This window comes from Sapajus apella, unplaced genomic scaffold, assembly GCF_009761245.1.
Source record: "Sapajus apella isolate SASKATOON/1434 unplaced genomic scaffold, GSC_monkey_1.0 scaffold68, whole genome shotgun sequence".
Lineage (NCBI taxonomy): Eukaryota > Metazoa > Chordata > Mammalia > Primates > Cebidae > Sapajus > Sapajus apella.
The window spans coordinates 11,968,179-11,992,175 of record NW_022437008.1 but is presented as its reverse complement, the minus strand read 5'-3'; the positions used below and the strand labels follow the sequence as shown (position 1 = coordinate 11,992,175).

Sequence of the window (23,997 nt, the reverse complement as noted above, 5' to 3'; positions counted from 1 at the left end):
GTGCTAGGATTACAGACTTGAGCCACCGCGCCCGGCCTTAGAAACACATTTCTTATAGCATCCAGATTTGGATATTTTAAGAGTGAATATGAGAATATGCTGTAAGAGAAATATCCCATTTTATTACAAAAATGAGGCTATCTAACAGAATGCTTGTCAATGTGTGAATTCAACTTACAGAGTTAAACTGATGTGTGTATGCAGCAGTTTAAAAACGTTTTCTGTGGAGAATCTAAAAACAGACATTTCCAGCAAAATCCTATTTTATACAAAAGAGCAGGAAGACTGCCTTTAAAGCACAGAAATTTTGTATCTTTAAAACTGTTCTAGCCGGGCGCGGTGGCTCAAGCCTGTAATCCCAGCACTTTGGGAGGCTGAGACGGGTGGATCACGAGGTCAAGAGATCGAGACCATCCTGGTCAACATGGTGAAACCCCGTCTCTACTAAAAATACAAAAAATTAGCTGGGCATGGTGGCGCGTGCCTGTGATCCCAGCTACTCGGGAGGCTGAGGCAGGAGAATTGCCTGAACCCAGGAGGCGGAGGTTGCGGTGAGCCGAGATCGCGCCATTGCACTCCAGCCTGGGTAACAAGAGTGAAACTCCGCCTCAAAAAAAAAAAAAAAAAAAAAACTGTTCTGCTGTCTGTTCATTCAACTAAGATAATTCAACCTATGTTTTGATTTATTAGGTTAGAATCACATTTCTTATAGGAGCTAGATTTGGAAATTCCATAGTGAATGTCAGTATATACTGTAAAGAGAAATATTTCACCATAAAGACTAAAACAAAGCTATCTAACAGAATAATTGCCAATGTGAGCATTCAACTTACAGAGTTTAACTGATGTGTGTATGCGGCAGTTTAAAAACCCTCTCTGCGGAGAATCTAAAAACAGACATTTCCAGCAAAATCCCAGCTTAAACAAAATAGCAGGAAGATTGCATGTGAAACACAGAAGACACGTATCTTTGAAACTGCTCTGCTGTGTATTCATTCAACTAAGAGAATTCAATCTATGTTTGATTCAGGTTAGAAACACATTTTTTATAGGAGCTCAATTTGGACATTCTAGAGTGAATGTGATTATATGCTGTAAAGAGAAATATCTCACCTTAATAACTAAAATGAAGCTATCTAACACAATGCTTGTCAATGTGTGCATTCAACTTACTGAGTTAAACTGATGTGTGTATGCAGCAGTTGAAAACCCCTTTCTGTGGAGAGTCTAAAAATAGTCATTTCCAGCAAAATCCTGGCATATACGAAATAGCAGTAAGACTGTCTAAAACACAGATGAAACGTATCTTTGAAAGTGCTCTGCTGTGTGTTTGTTCAACTAAGAGAATTGAACCTATGTTTTGATTCAGCAGATTAGAAACACATTTCTTATAGGAGCCAGATTTGGACATTCCAGAGTGAAGGTGAGTATATGCTACATAGAGATATATCTCTCCTTACAGCTAAACAAAGCTATCTAACTCAATGCTTTTCAATGTGCTCATGACCCCTTGAGGGACTACACTGGTGTCCTTCAACTGATGTGTATTTGACCTACTGAGGATTCTTGTCAAAAGACACATTGAGTGAGCCAGTGATTCTGTATTTATAGTAGACACTCAGGGAATGCCAGTGTTTACGGGTCATGATTGGGATTTACAGGACCAAGTCTCTGTAGTGTTCTTTGGAAGTAAGAATTGTAGATGTAGGGTCTGCATGTCAAGAGTATAGTCTGGATATGGTCTTCATTTTTCTCCCTAACCACTTTCATAAGATCATTCAAACACACTGATTGGCAATATAGATGGAAACAGATAGTTAGTTCCTAAATTGACTTTTTCTGAATGATTCATTTAGTTGACTCTTGTTTATCTAGGGACAGATTAAATGGTATGCAGTTAGCCACATGATGAAATCACAGAGGGCTTAATATGAAGGATTAAAATCACAGCAATTTTAAGAAAACATTAGCTTATATATAGTATCATGTCACTGTTGAGAATTATTTGGTACATACTGTAGCTTGGGAATGCTCCTTGATCTCGGCTGTCCAAGTAATTTTTGGGAGCAGGGCCTGCTGTCTCTTCCAGTCTCTAAGGAACAGTGGTCTGCAGATGGGAATGGCAACATCTACACAGAGGCTGTGCTGTGATTGCTGGAGGTTTCTAACACTTTGGCTGCAAACACTCAGGTACTTACAGTTCTTGTAAAATATCTGTATGTGTTCCTTCAAATGGTAAATGCATTCTGACCTATGGGATGCAAATTGCACCTGAATTAGTTTATAATGGTGTTTTCTGTGGCTTTTTAATTGGTTTTACCATAACTATGACTTAGCAGCTGTGAGACTTTTTCCTCTGCTCTTCTTTTGCTGCTGAAAAATTCTTTCTTTAAATGAACACGAGTGCACCTGCATACATGTGGGCAAACAATGTGTGTAGTATGCTCCCAAGATTAGCATTTCAGCTAAAAGGCCATATTTGATAAGTTATGAAAATATACAGGCTGTGAGTAAATCCTAATGATGGGCAGTTGTGTAAGGATATATATTGTATACTAAATTTGATACTTTCTTTCTCCTATGGCAAAAATGTTCAGAAAATTCTGTGGTCCAATAGATTATTAATGAAAAGTAGATAATTTTGCAAACATTTAACTTAAGTAATCATGTTTGAGAGAGCAGATTCATTTTTATTATTAATTACACAGATATTGTTTGGATTTCTTTTTTTTTCCCCCCCCCCCAGAGAACCAGAGGAGGAAAACAACTTCATTCCTGAAGGAGAAAAACATGAGGTTGGAATAAGTAAATCACATTTTCACAGCCTTACCTTTGAGAAGTTTTCTTTCTTAAAATTGTTCCCTCATATCCTTCTCCTGTTTTCTGGTGCTTTCTTTTCTCAGCCTTTGTATGGCAGGAAAGAGTTCCTAGAGAGAGAAGACAAAGATGGTTTGTGTTGCAAAAGAAGCCCAGAGCTGAAGATTGAAGAACTGAATGTGCCACTTGCCAGGGAACTGGAGACAATGAAAATCTTGTCAAGTAAGTTGGATGCTCACACTTGATCTTGACGGGATGAAGGTTCCATGTTTATGATTCGCTCATCACAGAAAACATGTGAAACATAATGGCAGGGTAGGGCCTTTATTAAAGTATGACTTTGTGGAGTCACTACTTCAGAAACAGATTTCATCCACCAATTAACCTCCCACACATGGTTACACTCTGGGTTTAGGTGTCAATGAAGAGTAACAATCTGCACTTTTAACAGAGGGAATGATTTGTCTCTTGACAAGGAACGTTGACAGAGTTCTCAGTATACAGGCGATGAACATGATTTGATCTAAACACTTTACACCAAGAATATTATGTTTTCTGTCAAAACAATAAAGTGACTAAGCTCTGTTGGCATTTTGTGCTTGGCTTTCTTGGGGGTACTCAGCGGCATGCCAGGACATCCAACTCAGGATTGGAATAGCCCGGAAAAGTTTCTGAGATGCTCTCTCCACCTGATCTGCCCCCATGGGATGCCAGTTCCACGTGTTACCACCTTTGCCTCACGCTGGGATTGCTGCTCTTTCTTTCTCAACTGTCAGGATCCTGCGCTGCTTGTTGCGGGGCTCACGTCACAGTGACCGCCTGCATGGATTGGGGAACCGTCTCAGCGGCTTGGCAAAGCTGGGGCCCTCTGCGGTAGTGCCTTCTTCATCAGCAGTGCAGAGAAGCAGGGGTCCCTGGACTTGGAGACCAAGGCAGGGTCCCTTGGTGGGTGGCCCATATGGTAGGCGGGCACGGAGCTCACGGAGCAGGGGAATGTTCTGACATGCTCCTCGAGGATCTCAGGCCCATGTTTCTGGGGTCCGCAGACCCCTACCACACCTCATCAGACTGAATCTCCAGCCCGATGGGACCCGACCTGGGCCCACGCCTTCCAAGCCATCCAGGATGCAATGCGGAGGGCAGTCCGGAGTGGCCACCTCAGGATCTCAAGCGCCCTCCTCCTCCAGCCGATCCGATCAGGAAAGCCGATAAGAAGTATCTGATTCCTGAGCTGCTTGTGGCAGGCAGCCTCCTTCCCCGGGACCGCCCCGGGCACCGCCTCCAGCCTTGTCCTGTGGGGCTGCAGCCTGAGAGCGCCGACATCGCGGTCCACCATCAGGGCACCCCAATGCGCATGCGCAAGCGGCTGTCACAAGCACGAGCGCGGAGCGGGGCCTCGCGTCACAGTGACGGCAACCGTGTCCTGGGGAACCGTCTCAGCGCTTGGCAAAGCAGGGGCCCACTGCGGCAGTGCTTTGGCGTTGGGCGACGGCCCCCTAACTCACGGCGATCGTCGCCACGGTCCCGCGATTTCCGGAGTCCGACTTGGCGGAACCAGGCTGAGAAATGGTCCAGCCGAGCTTCAGGGATGCCCAGGGCGATCGATCCCCAAGGATCCCCTAGATGCTTCAGGCCTGCCCAGACAGTGTTGGGGTGCGCCTCCTTGAAAGCTGTCCCTGCTGGGATTTCCAGGTAAGGTCAGCCTGTGTGCGGCGGGGCTGCTCTATCCCCGAGGGGCTTCCCGGCAGAGAGCAGAACCCCACAGCCTCAGGAGCTGCCTGCTACTGTTGGATGATGTCTCCGTGTGTGTGTGTGTGTGTGTGCGCGCGCGCGCGCGTGCGCGTGTGTGTGTGTGTGTGTGTTTCTTTCCTTCCGCCCTTTACGGACAGCAGTGCTGAGAAGCAGTGGATCCCTGGGCTTTGAGACCAAGGCAGAATCTCCAGCCCCATGTGATCAGATCCCTGCCCACGCTGTCGGATCCTGGATCCAATGGGGAATTCAGTCCAGAATGCCCACCTTAGGGTCTGAAGTGCCCTCCTCCTCCAACTGACCCGATCAGGAAATTCGGCTCAAGGCGGTAATGATCAGAATCACATCAGCTACTTCTTCATACCTCTGCCCAGAACAAAAGTCCGACCAAAACTATGACCTTCAAGGAGCCACAGGAATAAAAAACAGGTTAGTGGACCAGGCCCAGCATTGCTTGGGGTAAAGACAAGCCCATCCAGTATGTATCCTCAAAGGAAGAGTACCAGGAAAACAATAGAGGCATGCCAGACCCCAGAGCATCTCCTTTTGGCTGAGAAGCCTCCTGAGTCCCCACACTGGGAGAACAGGGCAGTCTGCTTGCGACCCGAAGCTTCCATTTATGAGCTAGTCCTAATTCTGGCCCCACTTCCTCTTCCTAAGCAGTATCACAGTGTCCTGCTGACCCTGTTGTATGAAGCTATAGTGAAGACAGCCACATCAGGGCCTCTGCCTAGCCAAGACCTCACTGAGTGTGACAACTGGAAAAAACTGATCATCTTCCAGGATGCAGGGAATGGTGTCTGCTGCCCAGACCTAGTCAAGTTGTTGGGTTCAGTACTGCTAGAAACAACTGACCCAGACCCACAACCTGACAGGGACAGCTGTGCCATCTCTGCAATCCAGGCACACAGGGCTGCCCTTAATTTCCTGTGCCAGCCCACCCACCCAGAGCTACCCAAGATACGGGGAAAGTAGAGGCAGGGCCCTTCATTTAAACAAATACTCCCAAGACAATGGGTCCGCTGTGCCGGCCTGTGACTAGATGTGGACATGGGACCCCATTTGCCCCGCTGGGTGCTGCAGGTCAACACACCAAGCCCAACTTCCCTGGGCACCTTATGCACAAAGGCACACAGAGTCAGGCACCCATCACGACATGAGCTGATGCAAACAGCCAGGCCAGAGAACAGGACCCATTCTTCAGGTTTGAGGGAAAAGTGAGGATCAGCAAGATACCGGCTCTCCAAGATGAGTTCACTTAGAAGCCTTTTAGGGACTTTACACCCCTACACCCTAAAACTGGATGGTTTTGGAGTGTAACTGCTGCTAGAGAGTTTATTGTTCTCATTTCCCCATGCTCCTAGGGTGCTACCTAGGGCAACTCCGGTAAGTGGCTGAAACGTGGTTAGTGGGGAAAGGTGAGTGGCTCCCTGTGTTTTGTTTTTCCATTGAAGAAAGAATCATTTTTTATTTACTAAGATCCATTTAGAAGAGTGGTTACATGTGGGTATAAAGAGGCATTTTTCAGGGGTGAGGGCTGTGCTGCAAGGGGTCCATGGGTGTATAGTTATACAATGAATATGCCTTCCATTGCAAAATCCTGATTGTTTAAGTAGAGAGTTACCAACGACTTTAGGGGGTCTATATAAGCGTACACGCTGCCTAAAGGGAGCGGCTTGGAAGACTTGACAGTTTTCGTAGTTTGGCTGAGTCCTGAAACTGTAAGGTATAGTTGCATTGATAGGGCAGTAGGTGCCCCAGATGCAGACCTGAAGATACATTGTGTTGAAAGCAAACTGGGGCTTGGAGAATTAACTCTGTATTCATGGTTATGCTGCGGTGCATGGGCTTGTTATTATTGTGTGTATATTTGGTGAGATTGGAAATACAGGAACACAGTTGTACTGTGTGTCCTGTTGAAGTATTTTTGGTTGTTTCACAGATTGGAAACCTGGCTAATGACTGCATTTCTAAGGGCTGGGAGAGGCTTTTACTGTCATATTGGGGATGATAGGTTAAATTGGTAAAAACCCAGGTTTTGAGCAGGCAGGAGTGGCTGTATAAGTAGTAGGTGACAGGGAGAGGCATAGCCAGCTGTTTTCTGCTAGGGTCGGGTTGGATTGGTTCAGCAGTGAATGTGATCAGCTGAGGGTTTTGGAGAGGTAATTAGGAATGATAGGAATCGAGGGGAGGTGTGGTGGTACAGGGTAGCCAAAGGAGTAGGAGGGATAGACAGGCAAAGAGTGAGTAAAAAGGTAAACAGGACAATGGGATAATATCCAGACTCTACAAAGAACTAAAACAGATTTACAAGAAAAAAACAAATAAGCCCATTCAAAAGTGGGCAAAGGATATGAACAGACACTTTACAAAAGAAGACATATATGAGGCCAACAAGCATATGAAAAAATGCTCATCATCACTGGTCATTAGAGAAATGCAAATCAAAACTATATTGAGATGCCATCTCACACCAGTTAGAATGGCGATCATTAAAAAATCTGGAGACAACAGATGCTGGAGAGAATGTGGAGAAATAGGAACACTTTTACACTGTCAGTGGGAGTGTAAATTAGTTCAACCATTGCGGAAGACAGTGTGGGGATTCCTCAAGGACCTAGAAATATAAATTCCATTTGACCCAGCAATACCATTACTGGGTATATATCCAAAGGATTATAAATCGTTCCACTATAAGGACACATGCACACGAATGTTCATTGCAGCACTGTTTACAATAGCAAAGACTTGGAACCAACCCAAATGCCCAACAATAATAGACTGGACAGGGAAAATATGGCACATATACACCATGGAATATTATGCAGCCATAGATAATGATGAGTTCGTGTCTTTTGTAGGGACATGGATGAACCTGGAAACCATCACTCTCAGCAAACTGACACAAGAACAGAAAATCAAACACCACATGTTCTCACTCATAGGCGGGTGTTGAACAATGAGAACACATGGACACAGGGAGGGGAGCACTACACACTGGGGTCTGTAGGGGGGAAATAGGGGAGGACAGTGGGGGGTGGGGAGTTGGGGAGAGATAGCATGGGGAGAAATGCCAGATATAAGTGATGGGGAGGAAGGCAGCAAATTACTCTGCCATGTGTGTACCTATGCAACAATCTTGCATGTTCTTCACATGTACCCCAAAACCTAATATGCAATAAAAAAGAAAGGAAATCAGTATATCAAATATATCTGTACACCCATGTTTATGGCAGCACTATTCACAATAGCCAAGATTTGGAAGCAACCTGAGTTCCATCAATAGCAAATGGATAAAGAAAATGTGGTATAGACACACCACCGAGGACTACTCGGCCATAAATAAGAATGAGATCCAGTCATTTTAAATATGGATGGACCTGGAGGTCACTACATTAAGTGAAATAAACTAGGAACAAAAAGACCAAAAAAAAAAGATAAATGGTTGCATTTTATCTGGGGAGAAGTCACACAGAGTGCCTTGGAAAAATAGGTCATTTATCCCTTCCAAAAGAGAGCCAAGAAGGGAACCTTGGGGGTAAAACCAGGAGATGCCTTCGCAGACACAGTAGAAGAAGAGGATAAAGTGGCAGTATAGGCAGGGGCAGGACATTTAAATTTTTTTAGGGATTTGGGGAGTACTTACAGCTTTTAAGTGGAGGGAGGCAGTGGCGGGTCATCCTTGGGAACAGACATCAGGCAGAGTTTGGTTGGACTGTGAAGAGGACTGGAGAATTGGTGAAGGACGGCAGTTGGTGGTTTAGTGGAAACTTCAGGAGCGTTTTTTTATCTGGAAAGCTGGTACCAGGAAACACGTCCTGAGAGTTTCTCGGGGGTGGGAGTTGTGAGAAGCACTTGAAAGGCATATTCTGACTTTGGTTTAAGCCTTACTGGGTTAAGAGTTTTTAGAAAGACATGTTCTCCTGGTAGGAGGGTCTGGTTGGTGGGGCCTTCATGGGGCTGTGGGAGGGCTCGGTCTGCTTGTTCACAGAGGAGATGGAGGATGAGGGAGAGTGTTGGGAGGTATTCTCCTAGCTGAGAATTAGAAGGGGGTCTGTTTTGTAAGAGAAAAGGGCATCCATACATTAATTTAAGTGAGCTGAGGAAGGAGGGTACTTTGGGTCTGGCTTTGATGTGGGCTAGGGCTAGGGCAGAAGAGAGGTCCAGAATTGCTGGACTTCCAGAGTGAGTTTGGTTAACTGAGTTTTAAGGATCCCATTTGTCCTTTCAGTTTTTCCTGATGACTGGGGTTGGTATGGGATTGGGAGGCACCACTGGACGCCGAGGGACTGAGAGGCTTGTTGGGTGATTTGGGAGATGAAGCTAGGGCCATTGTCTGACTGTATGGAGCATGATAAGACCAATTTTAGGAACGATTATTGTTAAAAGAATTTGGGAGACTACTTCAGCTGTTTCTGAGGAGGTGGGAAATGCTTCTACCCACCCAGAGAAGGTGTTTATGAGAGGAAGAAGAAACTTAGTATTTTAACAGGAGTTCTATGGGTAAAGTATACTTTTCAGTCTTCTCCTGGGAGCGTTCTTCTTAGTTGACGTGTAGGGATAGGAGGAGAGTGGAGAACCCTTGAGGGGAAGTGACAGAACATATATGACAGTTTGAGGTTATGTCTTGTAGTGAGTGAGGTAAATAGTTGGGGGGAAGAGAAATAAAGGTAAAGGAGTAGGTGCAGGGGGCATGCACCCATATGGAAGGACTGGTGAAGAGATGTTAGAATTCCTTTGATTTGTGCTTGGGGGAGGATGAGTTTTTGATTTGTGACTATCCAATTCTCCTGGAAGGAGGCCCCTTGTGGTAACAGTCAAGCTTTTTAGTAAGGAATATTGGGGTTGGAGTGTGGGAATGATGATGCGGAGAGGGGCAGGGGCAGAAGAAAGGGAGGCTTCTTTTGCTGCCTCGTCAGTCTTTCTGTTTCCTCCTGAGATCTCATCTGACCCTGTTTGGTGTTTTTGACAGTGTACAACTCCTGCCTTAGCCGGGAGGTGTGTAGCTTGGAGGAGTTGGTGAATAAGGGGGCCATTAGTAATGGGAGCTCCTTGGGCAGTAAGAAACCCTCTCTCTTGCCAGATGGCAGTGTGAGAATGAAGACTGTGATAGGATATTTGAATCGGTAAAAAATGGTGATTCATTTGCCTTTGGAGAGGGTTAGGGCTCTGGTGAGAGCCATAGGTTCTGCGTTCTGGGAACAGTTCCCTGGAGATAGGGGTTTGGCTTTAACTAGTCAGTCAAAGGAGAAGACTGCATACTCAGTGTTTTTAGGGGAGTTAGCTGACTCGGAAGAGGAGCCATCTATAAATAACTGGTTTTCAGGATCACTGAGAGGTTTAAGGGAGATATTAGGGAAATGAGGCTGTAGGTGATCAAGGATTTCGGTACAGGAGTGGGTGGGAGAGGAAGAAGATACTGGAAGTAGAGATGCAGCATTGAGGGGAGCACTTTTGGAGAGGCAGAACTCAGAGTTTTCAAGGAAGAGGGCATGGAGTCGTTGGATATAAGGAGAAAGTGTACTTAGTACTTGGGAGGAGAGGAGGTCTTATAGATTGTGTGGGCTGTGGACTGTGGTGTCTTGACTGAATGTTAGTTTCATGCTTTCTAAGGCGATGGTGGCGGCTGCTGCTAGAGCTCTGAGGCAGGTCGGCCATTTTGGGGCGGTGTTGTCTAGTTGTTTAAATAGGTAACTATAGGAGTGAAAGAAGGAAGATTTCCTTTTTGTTGGCCAAGGACACCAAGGGCTATTCCATGGTTTTCAGCTGTGTAGAGAATAGAGGGTCGAGAGATGTTAGGCAAAGATAGAGGAGGAGCAGTTAGGAGGGGAGGTTTAAGTTTGTGGAAGCTACGGATTATGTTGTGTGAAGGATTTAGGGGCTTGTTTAGAAGAGCCTTTAGCTGCTTCATAGAGGGGTAGGGAGCTGGCGTGGTGGCAGAGAGGAATAGGAGAGAACCTGGTTGTGGGGAACGAAAAAGGTGATGGGAGCTTTGAATTTGGTTAGGAGGCCTCTGCCCAGGATGGCGGTAGGGCAACGAGGCAGGATAAGGAAAGAATGTGAGAAAATAATATTAAATAGGGAACAAGTAAGAGGTCTGGTTGCACGTGGGCATGAGATGAGTCTGTTAACCCCCACAACTGAGACCTGAGAGGTATGAGTGTGTCCTGAGAATTCAGCCAAAGCCAAGTAGGTGTCCACAGTATTAATTAAAAAAGAGAATGGCTTACCTGCTACTCAGAGAGTTACCCTGGGCTCCAATGCAGTGATGGCACATGGGGCCAGGGGCCCTGAGCCTTGTCAGTTTTTAGTGGCTAGCTGGGGAGCTGCAGGAGTGCAAGTGATTCTTCACGTTTCATCTTGCTGAGTGGGTGGTGGCTTTGAGGTGTAGGCTTTTCCATCCATGTGTTGAAAGGACAGTTAGACTTCCAGTGGCCTGTCTGCTGAAAGCCTGAGCAAGGACTTTTTGGCATTCTTGGGTTAGGCCATGCAAGCGCCCAGCAGCTTTCTTTGCTGCACTTAAAACAAGGCCCAGGGGGGCCGCTGCTATCGGGTCTTTTGTGCCCCTAGGTACTATGACTAGGATGATAGTAAGCCGCAGCTAGAAGCTGGTATTCAGTATGATGTCTTTGGGTTTTATCTAACCTACTCTGCTTATCCCTGTTATTGAAGACTTCGACAGCCAGGTTAAGGAGGTCTTATGGGGTTTGAGGGGCATCTTCAGCCTTAAAAGTTTGCATCAGATGTCAGGGACAGATTGGGAGATAAAATGCGTATTAAGAACAATAATTCCTTCTCTGGAGGCAGGGTCAATGAGAGTATATTTTTGGAGAGCCTCTGAAAGGTGGGAAAGAAATTGGGCAGGACTTTCATCTGCCTTTTGGAAAATTTCTTTTAAGTTTTTCAAAATTTATGGCCTTATGGGCAGCCTTGTTAAGGTCTGCAATAAAGCAAGTAATTATATGGTTACAGGGTGCCTGGCTGGGGTCTATGGGTTGGTACTTTCAGGAAGGCTCTTCCTGGTGGGATGGCCGCAGCTCTGATGGGCTTAGTAGGGTCTTGCCAATGAAGATCATTGGCATGTGCCTGGGCTGAGAGCCACACTCTTTTCTTCACTTCCGGAAGGAGGGTAGAAGACAGGATAATATAGAGATCATTCCAAGTGAGTTCATAAGACTGGGTGAGATGTTTAAATCCTTTGATATAAGTATTGAGATCAGAGGAGAAGGACCCAAGATGTTTTTCAATCTGGGAAAGATTTGAGAGGGAGAAGGGGATGTGGACATGGACAATTCCTTCAGACCTGGCTACCTCTGGGAGGGGAAGCAAGGAAGCAGGTTGCTGGGCATGTTGGGTAAGGGTGGAGATAGGGAGGACTCACAGCCAGAAGCGGGGTGGTTGGAGGGGAGGTGAAGAGGGAGGGCTGTAGCAGGGACATATGGTGGGGGGATCTTGACGCTCTGGTGGGTGATCAGGACGCTCTGGTGGGGGATCAGGACGCTCTGGTGGGGGATCAGGACGCTCTGGTGGGGGATCAGGACCCTCTGGTGGGGGATTATGACACTCTGGTGGGGGATCATGATGCTCTCGTGTGGAATGATGATGCTCTCGTGGGATATTATGATGTTGTTGAGAAGTAGAAAAATCAGGTGGGTCAAAGAAAGAGGAGTTGTCAGCTGGGACTGTTGGGAGTGTGGCAGGAGAAGAGTTGACAGCCAGAGCAATGGGGAGAGTGGCAGGAAGAGAGCCACGTTTGGAGAGAGTGAGGAGAATTTGGAAAGTAGAGCAGGACTGGCAGAGCGAAGGACACCTATGAATAGTAAAGAAAGGCTGAACCTCAGGAATCTTAGACCATTTCCCATTGCAGTGGCAAAGGCTGTTTAAGTCTTTAAGTATATTGAAATTAAAAGTGCCATTTTCAGGCCATTGGGAGCCATTGTCTCATTTGTATTGAGGCCAAACAATATTAAGGTAAAAAATAAGTCTCTTAGGATAGACCTTTGAACAGAGGCCGAGAGCATCGAGATTGTGCAGGAGACACCCAAGGCAAGTAGTTTCGGAAAAGGTAGAGTCACAGGCTCCCAGAGTAAATAGGGGAGGAAGGGAGAGGAAGAAGAGACTGCCGATTGACAAGGACGGCAGAAGGCGTCTCCTGTCCCGTGGGCCCTGTCCGGAATACAGGAGGTAGACACTGAGTCAGGAATCCCTGAAATGGAGAAACAAGGGGCCTGGAGGTGGAAGGAAGTCCTTGGCCCGGGGCTGGGTCTTTTCGGGAAGGCAGAGATGGTTAAGTGTTCCGGGTAAATGGCAACAGTCTCTCTTACTCATCCCGGTCGGGGCTCTGATGGTGGATGCGGTCATCAGCAATGGGAGAGTCTGGGAAATCCTCTCGGTCTTTCGCAGGTTTGAAAAGGAGAGGATGGCTGGGAGAGAAGTGATAGAAGAGGGAGGGAAGGAGAGAAAGAAAGCAAGAGAGAGTCCTTTAGGGACGCCTGCCCAGAGCCTACCCCTCCCTGGTGTTGGCACCAATAATAATAAGGGTAGCCGAGAGAAAGGAGAATAGACCCAAAGTCTGGAAAGCAAGTTTTATTAACCTGCTAGGCTGCTTCATAACAACCAGAGGAGGCAGCCCTGAGCTCACAAAATGAGAGGTTTATATGGAGTCAGAGGGGTGTAAGGGAGTTTTAGGACTCAGGTAATCTATCCGCCGGTAATAGGCACAGAGATAGGTTATTAACTTGCGACAGACCTACAATACATCATCCTGTGACTTTTGTGGTGGCAATCTTTTTTTAAAAAAGAGAGAAACCAGGAGTTTTTTTTACAGATACGTGTCAAACAGGAATTTACAAGTATGGAAAACCAACATGTTTTCCCTGTCCTCCCTCGAGCTGCCTGGATGGCTGTAATCAGGCTTTGCTTAATTACTGCACATCTGGCAGCCTTGATGTGGCGCCTAGGCAGGGCTCAGGAGTGCAGCTGCAGAGCAATCAGAGGAGGGTCAGGCTGTGCAACTTGTTGCTAACACTGCCCACCGGGGAGATTGTAATAAATCCCTTGTCCCAGCACTATGTTAATGTTACTCTTTTGCCTTCACACTGCAATCACAAGACATTTTGACATATTTCTGGGCCCAGCACCAAGCTGCCATGAGTCTCCTGCCTGGACCCTGCCCACAAGGGGCATTTTGGCATTTCTTTGAACCCATCAACTTTCTGATAAAACCTTCTCTCCTACGAGCCTTGCCCCAGACAATCTGCACAAAAGAGAGAGTGACTCATCACTGAGCCCAGCACACAGGTAATGTGACTCTCCTGCCAATTCCCTGGCCCCCAAAATGATTGTGACATATCCCTGGAACAGGACCAGATAATATGATTCTCCTGCTTTCTCCCTATCCACAAGTAGGGTTGTGACATATATCTAATTGCTAGCCAATTAGAGAGATGTTAGCTCTCATTCCTGGGCTTAGGACAATGAATAAGATCATGAGTTTATACCAGCATGTAGATCTAAGTGTGGATTGTGACTTTCAGGCATATCATAGAAAGCCCTCGGGTGGCACCAACAGTGTGATAACAGGGCCCAGTGCACAGGTGAGATAGTGACCCTCGTATGCATCCCCAGTTTACAGTAAGGATTTTCACCCACAGCCCATTGTTGAGGTTCTGAATCTAACACACGTAGGCAGGTAAACGTTGGAATTGTGAGTCTCATACATGGATCAGGTTCACAGATGAGATAATGACTCTCAGACCAAGATTTATCACACTGAGGCTGACTCTATACCACTCTGAGGCTGACTCTACTACCACAACATAATTTGAAGGTCCAATTGAGACTCTCAGGCACCAATCCAGTCCAATATCTAGATTCTGACTTGCATAAATGGACTAAGCACACAGAAGGTGATGACTGTCATTCCTAGAGCTGGACAGGTTTGGGACTGTTTATCTCATCCCTTGACTTTTGTGGAAGTGTGATTGTGATATATGCTTTTGCCCATATCCTGAGTGATTTTCGTTTTCTGACTGGGCCCAGCCCACAGATAAAATTGTGACATATACTAAGGCCAAGCACCAAGGTAAAGTGACGGTCCTCGTCAGCCTGAACCCGTCACTTAGAAGTGATTGTTACATATTTCTGAATACAACATCTTGGTGATGTGACTCTCCTCTTGTGTCAAGGCTTTGAGCACAGAGAAGACTGTGACACATCACTGGGCCCAGCACCCAGGCCATGTGCTTGTCCTGCCTTAAGTCTCCCCACAGGGAACATTATGACGTATTTCTTGGTCAATCACCTAGGTGAAGTGACTCTTCTTTCCTGCCTGTGACTCAGAGTCAGAAGAACATGTGACATATTGCTGTACCCAGCACTTCGGTGATTTGAGTCTTCTCTGTTGCCTGATCTTTGCCAATAGCGGGGATTGTGAACTACTGCTTAACCCAGCACCTAAACTTTCTGACTTCTTTTGCTAAATCCTGTGAAAAGTGAGAATTGAAACATATTGCAGGAACCAGCAACTAGGTGATGTGACTCTGCTCCCTTGCCCGGGCCCTGCCCACATTGAGCATTGTTACATATTGCTGGGCTCATCACCTAAGTAATGTTATGGTTCTCTTCTGCTTGGGACCTATCCACATTCAGGATTGTGACATATCACTAGTCCCAGAACCCAGCTGATATGACTCTTCTTCCCTAATCCTGCTCTTATGAGGACTGACATATTCCTGCCTTAGCATCCACATGATGTGACTCTTCCGCTTGGCCCTTGACTTCAGGTGGGATTGTGACATACGCGTGGGCTCAGCTCACTGGTGCAGTGATGACAGCCATACCTGAACCCAGCAAATGGAAGAGATATTAAATATCTTTGCTAGGCTTAGGGCAATGTGTGAAGTCTGGGTGTTTCTTATACAAAAGTCAGAAAAAATTACGATACCCACGCTTATTGTATAAGGGTTTCAGTTGGTACAGAGAGTGTCATAACAGGGCTCAGCACACACTTGAGACTGTGATTCTCATATGCACACCCAGGCAACAGTTAGGATTTTAACTTACACACATTTTAAGGTACCAAATCTCACATGTAAATGCAGTTTGCAGTTAGAATTGTGATGTATATGTGGATGCGGCCACAGGTAGGATGGTGACTCACTTCTGAATGCAACTGACAGGCACAGTGATGACTCTCATTCCTGGATGCAGCAAATTAGAGAGAGGTTGACTCTCCTACCTGGGCTTAGGGCAACAGGTAAAATCATGGGTCACACCAGCACAAAATTTTCAGAGCAGATTGTGACTCTCGTGCATGTCATATAAAGCCTTAGGGTGATACAGAAAATATCATAACAGTGCCAATCACACAGGTGAGATTTTGATTCTCGAATGCACACCCACACAAAAGTAAGAGTTGTTACTCTCCCACATAGACACAGCTCACCTTTGAGGTTCTGAATCTGATACCCAGAGGCAGTTGAAAGTTCAAATCATGACTCTCATTCATGGATCCCATCCACAGGTGGGGTGGACTCTTGGACCAGAATTCAGCACACCCATGAGCCTGTTACTTTCATATCAGGGCACAGTTTCTAGGTGGGGTCAGAACTCTCATGCACAGATCCAATTTGCTATTGAGATGATGAGTCCTGAACTTGCACGTAACTCACAGGACGTGTTGACTCTCATACCTAAAGCTGGGACATGTGCAGAATTGTAAATCTAACCACTGGACCTTTTTGCATGTGTGATTTTTACATATACATTTGTCTAGCACTTGAGAAATCCACTTGCCTGTGTAGGCCAACCATACAATGTGGCTCACTTCTTCTGCCTGTGCTTTGCCCACAAAAAAGCCTGGACCACATCACTGGGCTGAGCACCCACATAATTTTTTAACTAGATGATATAACTCTCTTTCCTGGTCACTGCCCTCAAAAGAGATTTTGAAATATTTCTGGGCCCAGTACATGAGTGATGTGATTGTTTTCTCCTGCCTGGTTCCTGCACACTGGGAGCATTGGGACATATCACTGCGCCCAACACCTAGGTGATAGGACTCCCCTTTCACATCTGGGCCCTGCCCATTTTAGGCATTGTGACATTGCACTGGACCTAGCACTCAGGTGAAGTAAATATTCTTTCCTGTTTGGGTTTTGCATACAGGGGCATGGGTGACATAATGCAGGGCCCAACATTGAGGTGATGTGACTTTACTTCATTGGTAATGTCCAAAGGGAGCATTGTGACATCTCTCTGGACCCAGGACCTAGATGATGTGACTCCCTTTTTCCCGGGCCCTGCATATACGGGGAATTATGACCTAATGCTGAATCTAGCTCCTGGGTCCTGTGACTCTTAGGCCTGAGCCCTGCTCACAGGTGGCATGTGAACATACCTTTGGGTTCATCATCTAGTTGATGTGACTCATTTCTTTTGTCTGTGCTTTACCCACAGACAGGAAAGCCTGGCCCATATCACTGGGCTGAACGCCCAGGTAATGTAACTCTCTTTCCTGAACCTTGCCCACAGGGGGCATTATGACATTTCACTGGGCCCAGCACTGATGCAAAGCACTCAGAGGATGTGATAATCCAGCCCCATCCCTGCTCGCAGCTAACAGGCATAAGGATGGCTCTTGTAACTTAACCCAGCTAATATGAGAGATGGTAACTTTCATAGCCAAGATTAGAGAAACCAGTAAAGTCCTTAGTTTCCTACTTGTATAAAGTGCACAAAGGATTACGTCACTCATGCATACTATATAAAGCACTTATCATGACAGGGCACAGCACACAGTTGAGATTGTGACTCTCATGTGACACCCAGGCCACAGTTATAACTGTCACTCTTTCACATGCACAGAGCCTGCTGGTAAAATTTTGAGCCTAAATTGTGAATACAGTCCACAGTTGAGAATGTGATTTTCGTAAGTGAATATGGCCACACTTTCAATGGTGACTCATTAATGGAGTCAGATCACAGGAATGATAATAACTCTCATACCTGGATCCAGCCATTAAGCAAGATGTTCAATCTCCTTCCTGATTCTAGGACAATGAGTAAGATCGTGAATCCATACAGGCATGAAGGTCTCAGAGCAGATTGTGACTCTCAGCTGTATATTTTAAAGCCTTTGAGATGTACGATGTGTCATAATACGGCCCAGCATACCAATGAGACTGTGACTTTTACATACACACCCAGCTGAAAGTAAGAATTGTCACCCTCCCACGTGAATACAACACAATGTTGAAGTCCTAAACCTCATAGCTAGAGGCAGTTAAAATTTGGAATTGTGTCTCAGACAAGAATCCACTCCACAAGTGGGTTAGTGACTCTCTGACCTGGATTCAGCACACCTGTGAGGCTGTGAGTTCCGTACTGGGGTATATTCTGCTGGTGAGATTGACGTCTCATGCACATACTCAGTCCACCATTGAGTTTGTGACTCATGTACTAGGAGCCAACACACAGATGTTGAATCTCATACCTAGAGCTGGGATATATACAGGATGGTCAATCTCCTCCCTGCATCTTCCCACAAACGTGATTATGACATATGTCTTTGCCCAGCCCCTCAGTAATTTGACTTTCCTGTCTGGGTCCAGCCCCAAACTGGAATTATGACATATGCCTGGGCCAAGCACCTAAATGCTGCGACTTTCTTCTTTTGCCTGGGAGCTGCAAACAGAAAAGATTGTGACATATTGCTAAGCCCAGCATTTAGGTTATATGATTCTTCTACCAGGGACATTGTGATATATTCTTCTCTGGAAAATGGGACATTGTGACATATTCCTCCCTGGAACATGAGACACTGACATTCCTCTCTGTTCCTAGAGGGACATTGTGACACATCTCTGGGAACAGTAACTAGATTAAGAGACTCCCTTATACCTGCGTCATTCCTTCAGGGGGGATTATGACATATCACGGAACCCAGAACCTAGGTGATTTGATTCTCCTCTACTGCCAGGGCCCCATCCACAGTATGATGGTGACATATTGCTGAGCCCAACAGCTAGGTGATGTCACTGTCCTTTCCTGCCTGGAATCTCTCAGTGGAAAAGAGTTATATATTGCTAGGCCCAGCACCTAGGAAATGTGCCTCTAACCTCCTCACAGTGGGAAATGTGACATGTCACTGGGCTCATCACCTAGATGATGTAATGCTTCTCCCCTCTCTTGACCCACCCACAGTGGATATTGTGACATATTACCATGTTCAACAGCTAAATGATGTGACTCTTTTCTCCTGATTGAGCGCTGCTCATAGAGAGCATTGTGACCTACAGCTTGGCCTTGAATCCAGAAGATTTAACCCCCCTACCTAGGCTCTTTTATGGGGAACAGTGTGACATGTCTCCACATCCGTCATCTAGGTGATGTGACTCTCCTGTCTGGTTCTGGCTCATGGAAGAGAATGGAACATATCACTGGACCCGGCACCTAGGTGATGAATCCCTATGCTTTTCCTAGGCCTTGCTTTTAGGGTAAATTGTGACATGTATTTGGATGTAACACCTAGGTCATGTAACTCTCCTTTCATGCCTGGGCGGTGCCCAAGGGGAGACTGTGACATGTTGCTGAGCCTAGGACCCAGGGGATGTTAACCTCCTGCCTGGCACTGACAGCCCAAAAAAGGCATTGTGACATATCTTTGTGCTCATCACCCAGGTAATGAGACTCTATTTATCTGACAGAGTCCTGTCCTTAGGGAAAATTGTGACATATCACTGTATCCAGCATGTAGGTATGGTGACTTTTCTGCCTCTGCTCTGCCCACCGGAAAAATTGTCATGTCTCTGAGCCCAGAACCTAGGTGATGTGACTTTTCTCCTGTGCCTTACATACAAAAACAATCACACCCAGGTGAGGTGACTCTCCTCTACTACCTGTGCCTTGCCCCAAAGGGGCATTGTGAAGTATCTCTGACCCCATCACCTGGGTGAAGCGGCCATGCTCCTCTGAATGGTCACTGCCCAGAGCTGTAATTGTTAAAAAACCCTGGGCCCAGCACTCAAGTGGTTTGACTCTGCTGACGGGCCCTGCGCACAGAGGGCATTGCGATATACGTATGGGCCCATCAACTAAAAATAGGACTTTCTATATTAGTCTGTTCTCATACTGCTAATAAAGTCATACTCAAGACTGGGTAATTTCTAAAAGAGCTAGGTTTAATGGACTTCTACATGGCTGAGAAGGCCTCACAATCAGGGTAAAAAATGAAGGAAGAGCAAAAAGGCATCTTTCACTGTGGACGGCATGAAGGCCTGTGCAGGGGAACTCCCCTTTATAAAACCATTAGATCTCATAAGACGTATTCAATATCTCAAGAACAGTATAGGAGAACCACCAGTATAATTCCATCATATTTATCTGAGCTTGCTCTTGACATGTTGGGGTTATTAAAATTCAGGTGAGATTTGAGTGGGGACACTGTCAAACCATGTCACTCTTTGCTCCCATCTGGACCCTGCCCTTGGGAGAGATTTTGACGTATCACTGAACCCTGCGCCTTGGTGATGTAACTGGGCCCTGCCCACAGAGAATAGGGACATGTGTCCGGGCTCAGTACCTATGTGATGGGACTCTCCTCTCCTGCCTGGACTCTGTCCTAAAAGAAAATGGCAATATATCACTGAGACCAGCACTTAGGTAATGTCATTTTCAGCTTCCATCAGGGCCCTATCTACAGGGGCAAGGTGACATCATGTGGGAACTATCTCCAGGGTGATGTGACTTTTCTTCATTGGCCTCACCTAAAGGGGGAATTGTGACATATCTCTGGGCCTACCACCTAGGTGATGTGACCTTCCTCACCTGCCTGTGCTCTGCCCACAGGAAAATGTCCATGTATCTCTGGGCCCAGCACCCAGGTAACGGGACTCTTCTGCCAAAGCACTTCTTATACGAGCCATTTTGACATATTCTTTGGCCCAAGACACAATGATGTGACTTTTCACTTCTGTTTGGGTCCTAAACAAAGGGGACATTGTGACATATCACGGGGCTCATCACCTAGGTGATGTAATTTTTTTTCCTTGGGCCTTGTCCACAGAATAAATAGTGACACATTGCTGGGCACAGCACCTAGGTGATGTCATATTTATTTCTGCTCTAGCCTGTATGACAGAGGGCATTATGACATTTTGCTGAACTTAGCACTCAGATGTAACCCTGTGGCCAGAGCTGAGTCCACAGGTGGACTGTGACATATTCCTTGCCCAGCTGCTAGGTGACATAACTCTTTCTTCCTGCACAGACCCTGACTTCAGTGAGGATTCTGGCATATTGCTGGGCCCTACACCCAAATGATGTGACTCTGCTGCCTGAATTCTGCCAAAAAAGGCATTGTGACCTATCCAATGGGCCAGAACCTACATGATGTGATTTTCCACCCGTTGCTGAGCCCTGAAAATTGCTTTTCACAGGGTAAGGGGTGATGTGGATCTCTAGGCTGGGCCCTGCCCACAAGAGGCATTGTGACATATTGCTGAGCTCAGCATTCAAGTAATGTGACTTTCTTACCAGGGCCCTGAACACAGGTTTATTCAAATACTCCTAGACCAACATTCAATCAATGTGACTCTCCTGCCTGCTGTCTTTCCATAGGTGGGATTGTAACATACCTATGCCTAGCTCACGGGCATGATGATGACTCTCATATGTGGACCCAACCGATAGAAAAGATTTTGACTCTCATGGCTAGAATTAGGGGAATAGGTAAGGTCCTCTGTTTCCTACTTGTGGTAATGTTACAGGTGATGACACTCATACATATCCTATAACATCCTTGGGTGACACAGAGAGTGTCCCAACAGGACCCAACACACAGGTGAGATTGTGCATCCCATAGGCACACACCCAGCCGACAATTAAAATTGTCACTCTTACACATGGACAGAATCCACTGGTGAGGTCCTGAATCTCACATATGGACATCGTCCACAGTTAGAGTTGTGATTGTCATATGTAAATTCAGCAACGTGTGAGATGATGACTCATTTCTTGACCAAGCTCACAGGTGCAATAATGACTCTCCTACTTTGATTTAGCCAATAGAAGAGGTGTTGATTCTTGCAACTTGGCTTAGGGCATTGGATAAGGTCCCGAGTCTTCTGCTTGCAGAAAGTTCTGAGTAGATTACCACACTCATGCATATAATATAAAGCCCTTAGGTTTCGCAGACGTTTTCATAACCGAACCCGGAACAAAGCTGAGATTGCGACTCTTCTATGCAAACCCAGCTGACAGGATTATCATCCTCACACAGGGACAGAGCCCACTGCTGAGGGTTTGACTCTCACTTGTGGATATAGCTCAGTTTGTATAGTGACTGTTACATGCGGATCTTACCACAGGTGGGATGTCTTATTACTGGACCCAGCTCATAGGCACAGTGATGACTCTCATAATCAGACCCAGCAAAAGGAGAAATGTTGAATCTTGTAATAGAATGTTCGTGTGTGTGTGTGTGTGTGTGTGTGTGTGTGTGTATGCGCGCGCGCGCGTGTGCATGCAATCCTTTTTAGTTTCTTTAGCTTTGAGAAATTGATTGCATGGTATCTTACACAGATGTAAATATATCAGTCTTTTTTTCATTTTTTCAAAGCAAATATATATATATATATATATATATATGTGTGTGTCCTGTTGATTAAAATATTGTCATTAGTGTTATGTAGATATATTTGTAGATCTCGGGAACAGAAATCTTATTGTAAATATTACAGCTTAATAAATGTTTATGATATATAAATAAAACTATAAATTATACTTATGTAGAAGGTAGTTATTTACAATTGCTTGGAGCTCACCTGCTCAGCCAAGGCCTATCTTCTTCCAAACCATGCGGACATTGCACCTGCTTGTTTACGGTATCTCCTGGGGTGAAATAACCCTTACTGAGAATGGTCAAAACAAGTAAAGCATTTTTAGCAGATAAATGATATGTGTAAAGAAACAGAACTGTGGGAAAAATGCTCAGAGAAGAATCAATCAATCAATCTTACCATAGTTATTTTTAAACAAATAAATCCTTCAAGGTCAAAGCAAATTTATTTCCTTAATTAAAAATTGAAAAATTGGCCCCGCCGCCGAGACCAAGATGGCCGCAAGACTCGGCGCCTTCCTCAAGAATGCTTGGGCGAAGGAGCCAGTACTGGTCGTGTCCTTCTTCATCGGGACCCTCGCTGTAATTCTGCCCCCAATCAGCCCCTACTTCAAGTACTCTGTCATGATCAACAAGGCCACACCCTACAACTACCCAGTGCCTGTCCGCGATGATGGGAACATGCCCGACATACCCAGCCACCCCCAGGACCCCCAGGGGCCCAGCCTGGAGTGGCTGAAGAACCTGTGAGCACCTCCACTGACCAAGGCGGGCCCTTTCTCGGCTCCCAATAAAAATGTGAAAACGAAAAAAAAAAAAAAATTGAAAAATTGTAATTAAAAGTAAATTGGTGAATATATTTCCTTCATTAAAAATTGCAAAAATTGCAATTAAAAATAAATTAGTGAATAAAATTAAAGGCCTCTGACCACAAAGTTTACACTGTAGGGTTTGAAAAATAAAGACAATTAGATAATAAATAATCCCTCAGACAGTGCTGGTCGCATAGGTTGGTACTGCATTCTGGAAGAGGGCTTGCCAATGCCTACACAAGCTGAAGATAGAAATATATTTTCATTATATTTGTGGTTAAATATCTACATAATTGCACTAATTTCTCTTTAAAAATGCACAAGACACTCTATAGTGGCACTGAAAAATTGGGAAAAATTACCAAAATGTTTATGAACAGTTGAATAAATACATTGTAATGTCTTCATATGATGTCACATTGTAGACAAATGAATATACAAACCACTCCAAGCAACAGAGATCAATCTCACAACATTAAAAAAAGAACTTGGCCAAAAATGTGAACTTATTGTGTTAATCTATTTAAAGTTCAAAAACAGGCAAATATTGTTTATTGAATAAACAGCCAGGATGTAAGTTTCTCTCGGGGGAACAGTGGTTGAAAAGGAGAATCAAGGAGGGAGGTCCCAGGTTGTTCACACGCTTCCATCACTGGGTGCGGGGTTCACAGTATATGCATTCTGTAAAAATTTATCAAGCTGTTCTTTACAATACGTCTGATTTTTAAGTGTCTAAAATTAAAAACTTTAGAAAATATTTTTCTATCTTTTTAATTTTTCCTCAATCAGTTTTTGTCGCTTACTTTTCTGGAAAAAAAAAAGGTAGTTTTATCTAAATTTTCAAATTAAATAACATAAAATTTTAAAAAATATATGTTTAAGTCTTGAATGTATCTATAATCTTTTTCGCCTTTCATAATGTTTTCATTTTTCTTAATATAACTTTACCTAGTTTATTACTACATTCAAAGAACAGCAAGAATTTCACTGCCATGTTAT

The 23,997-nt window shown here is 45.2% G+C and overlaps 2 protein-coding genes across 2 annotated transcripts; both read left to right on the top strand.

Moving 5' to 3' along the window:
* Positions 1-3,901: 3,901 nt before the first annotated feature.
* On the top strand, positions 3,902-16,483 carry LOC116530833. The gene is made up of 2 exons (XM_032249213.1): positions 3,902-4,514; positions 16,472-16,483. Exon 1 carries the CDS (start codon positions 3,902-3,904, stop codon positions 4,511-4,513), a length of 612 nt encoding a protein of 203 aa, XP_032105104.1. The 3' UTR covers position 4,514; positions 16,472-16,483.
* A 6,165-nt stretch (positions 16,484-22,648) lies between these two features.
* LOC116530819 (NADH dehydrogenase [ubiquinone] 1 alpha subcomplex subunit 3) lies at positions 22,649-23,008 on the top strand. Its single transcript, XM_032249203.1, has one exon. It carries the CDS (start codon positions 22,682-22,684, stop codon positions 22,934-22,936), a length of 255 nt encoding a protein of 84 aa, XP_032105094.1. The 5' UTR covers positions 22,649-22,681; the 3' UTR covers positions 22,937-23,008.
* Positions 23,009-23,997: the final 989 nt, after the last annotated feature.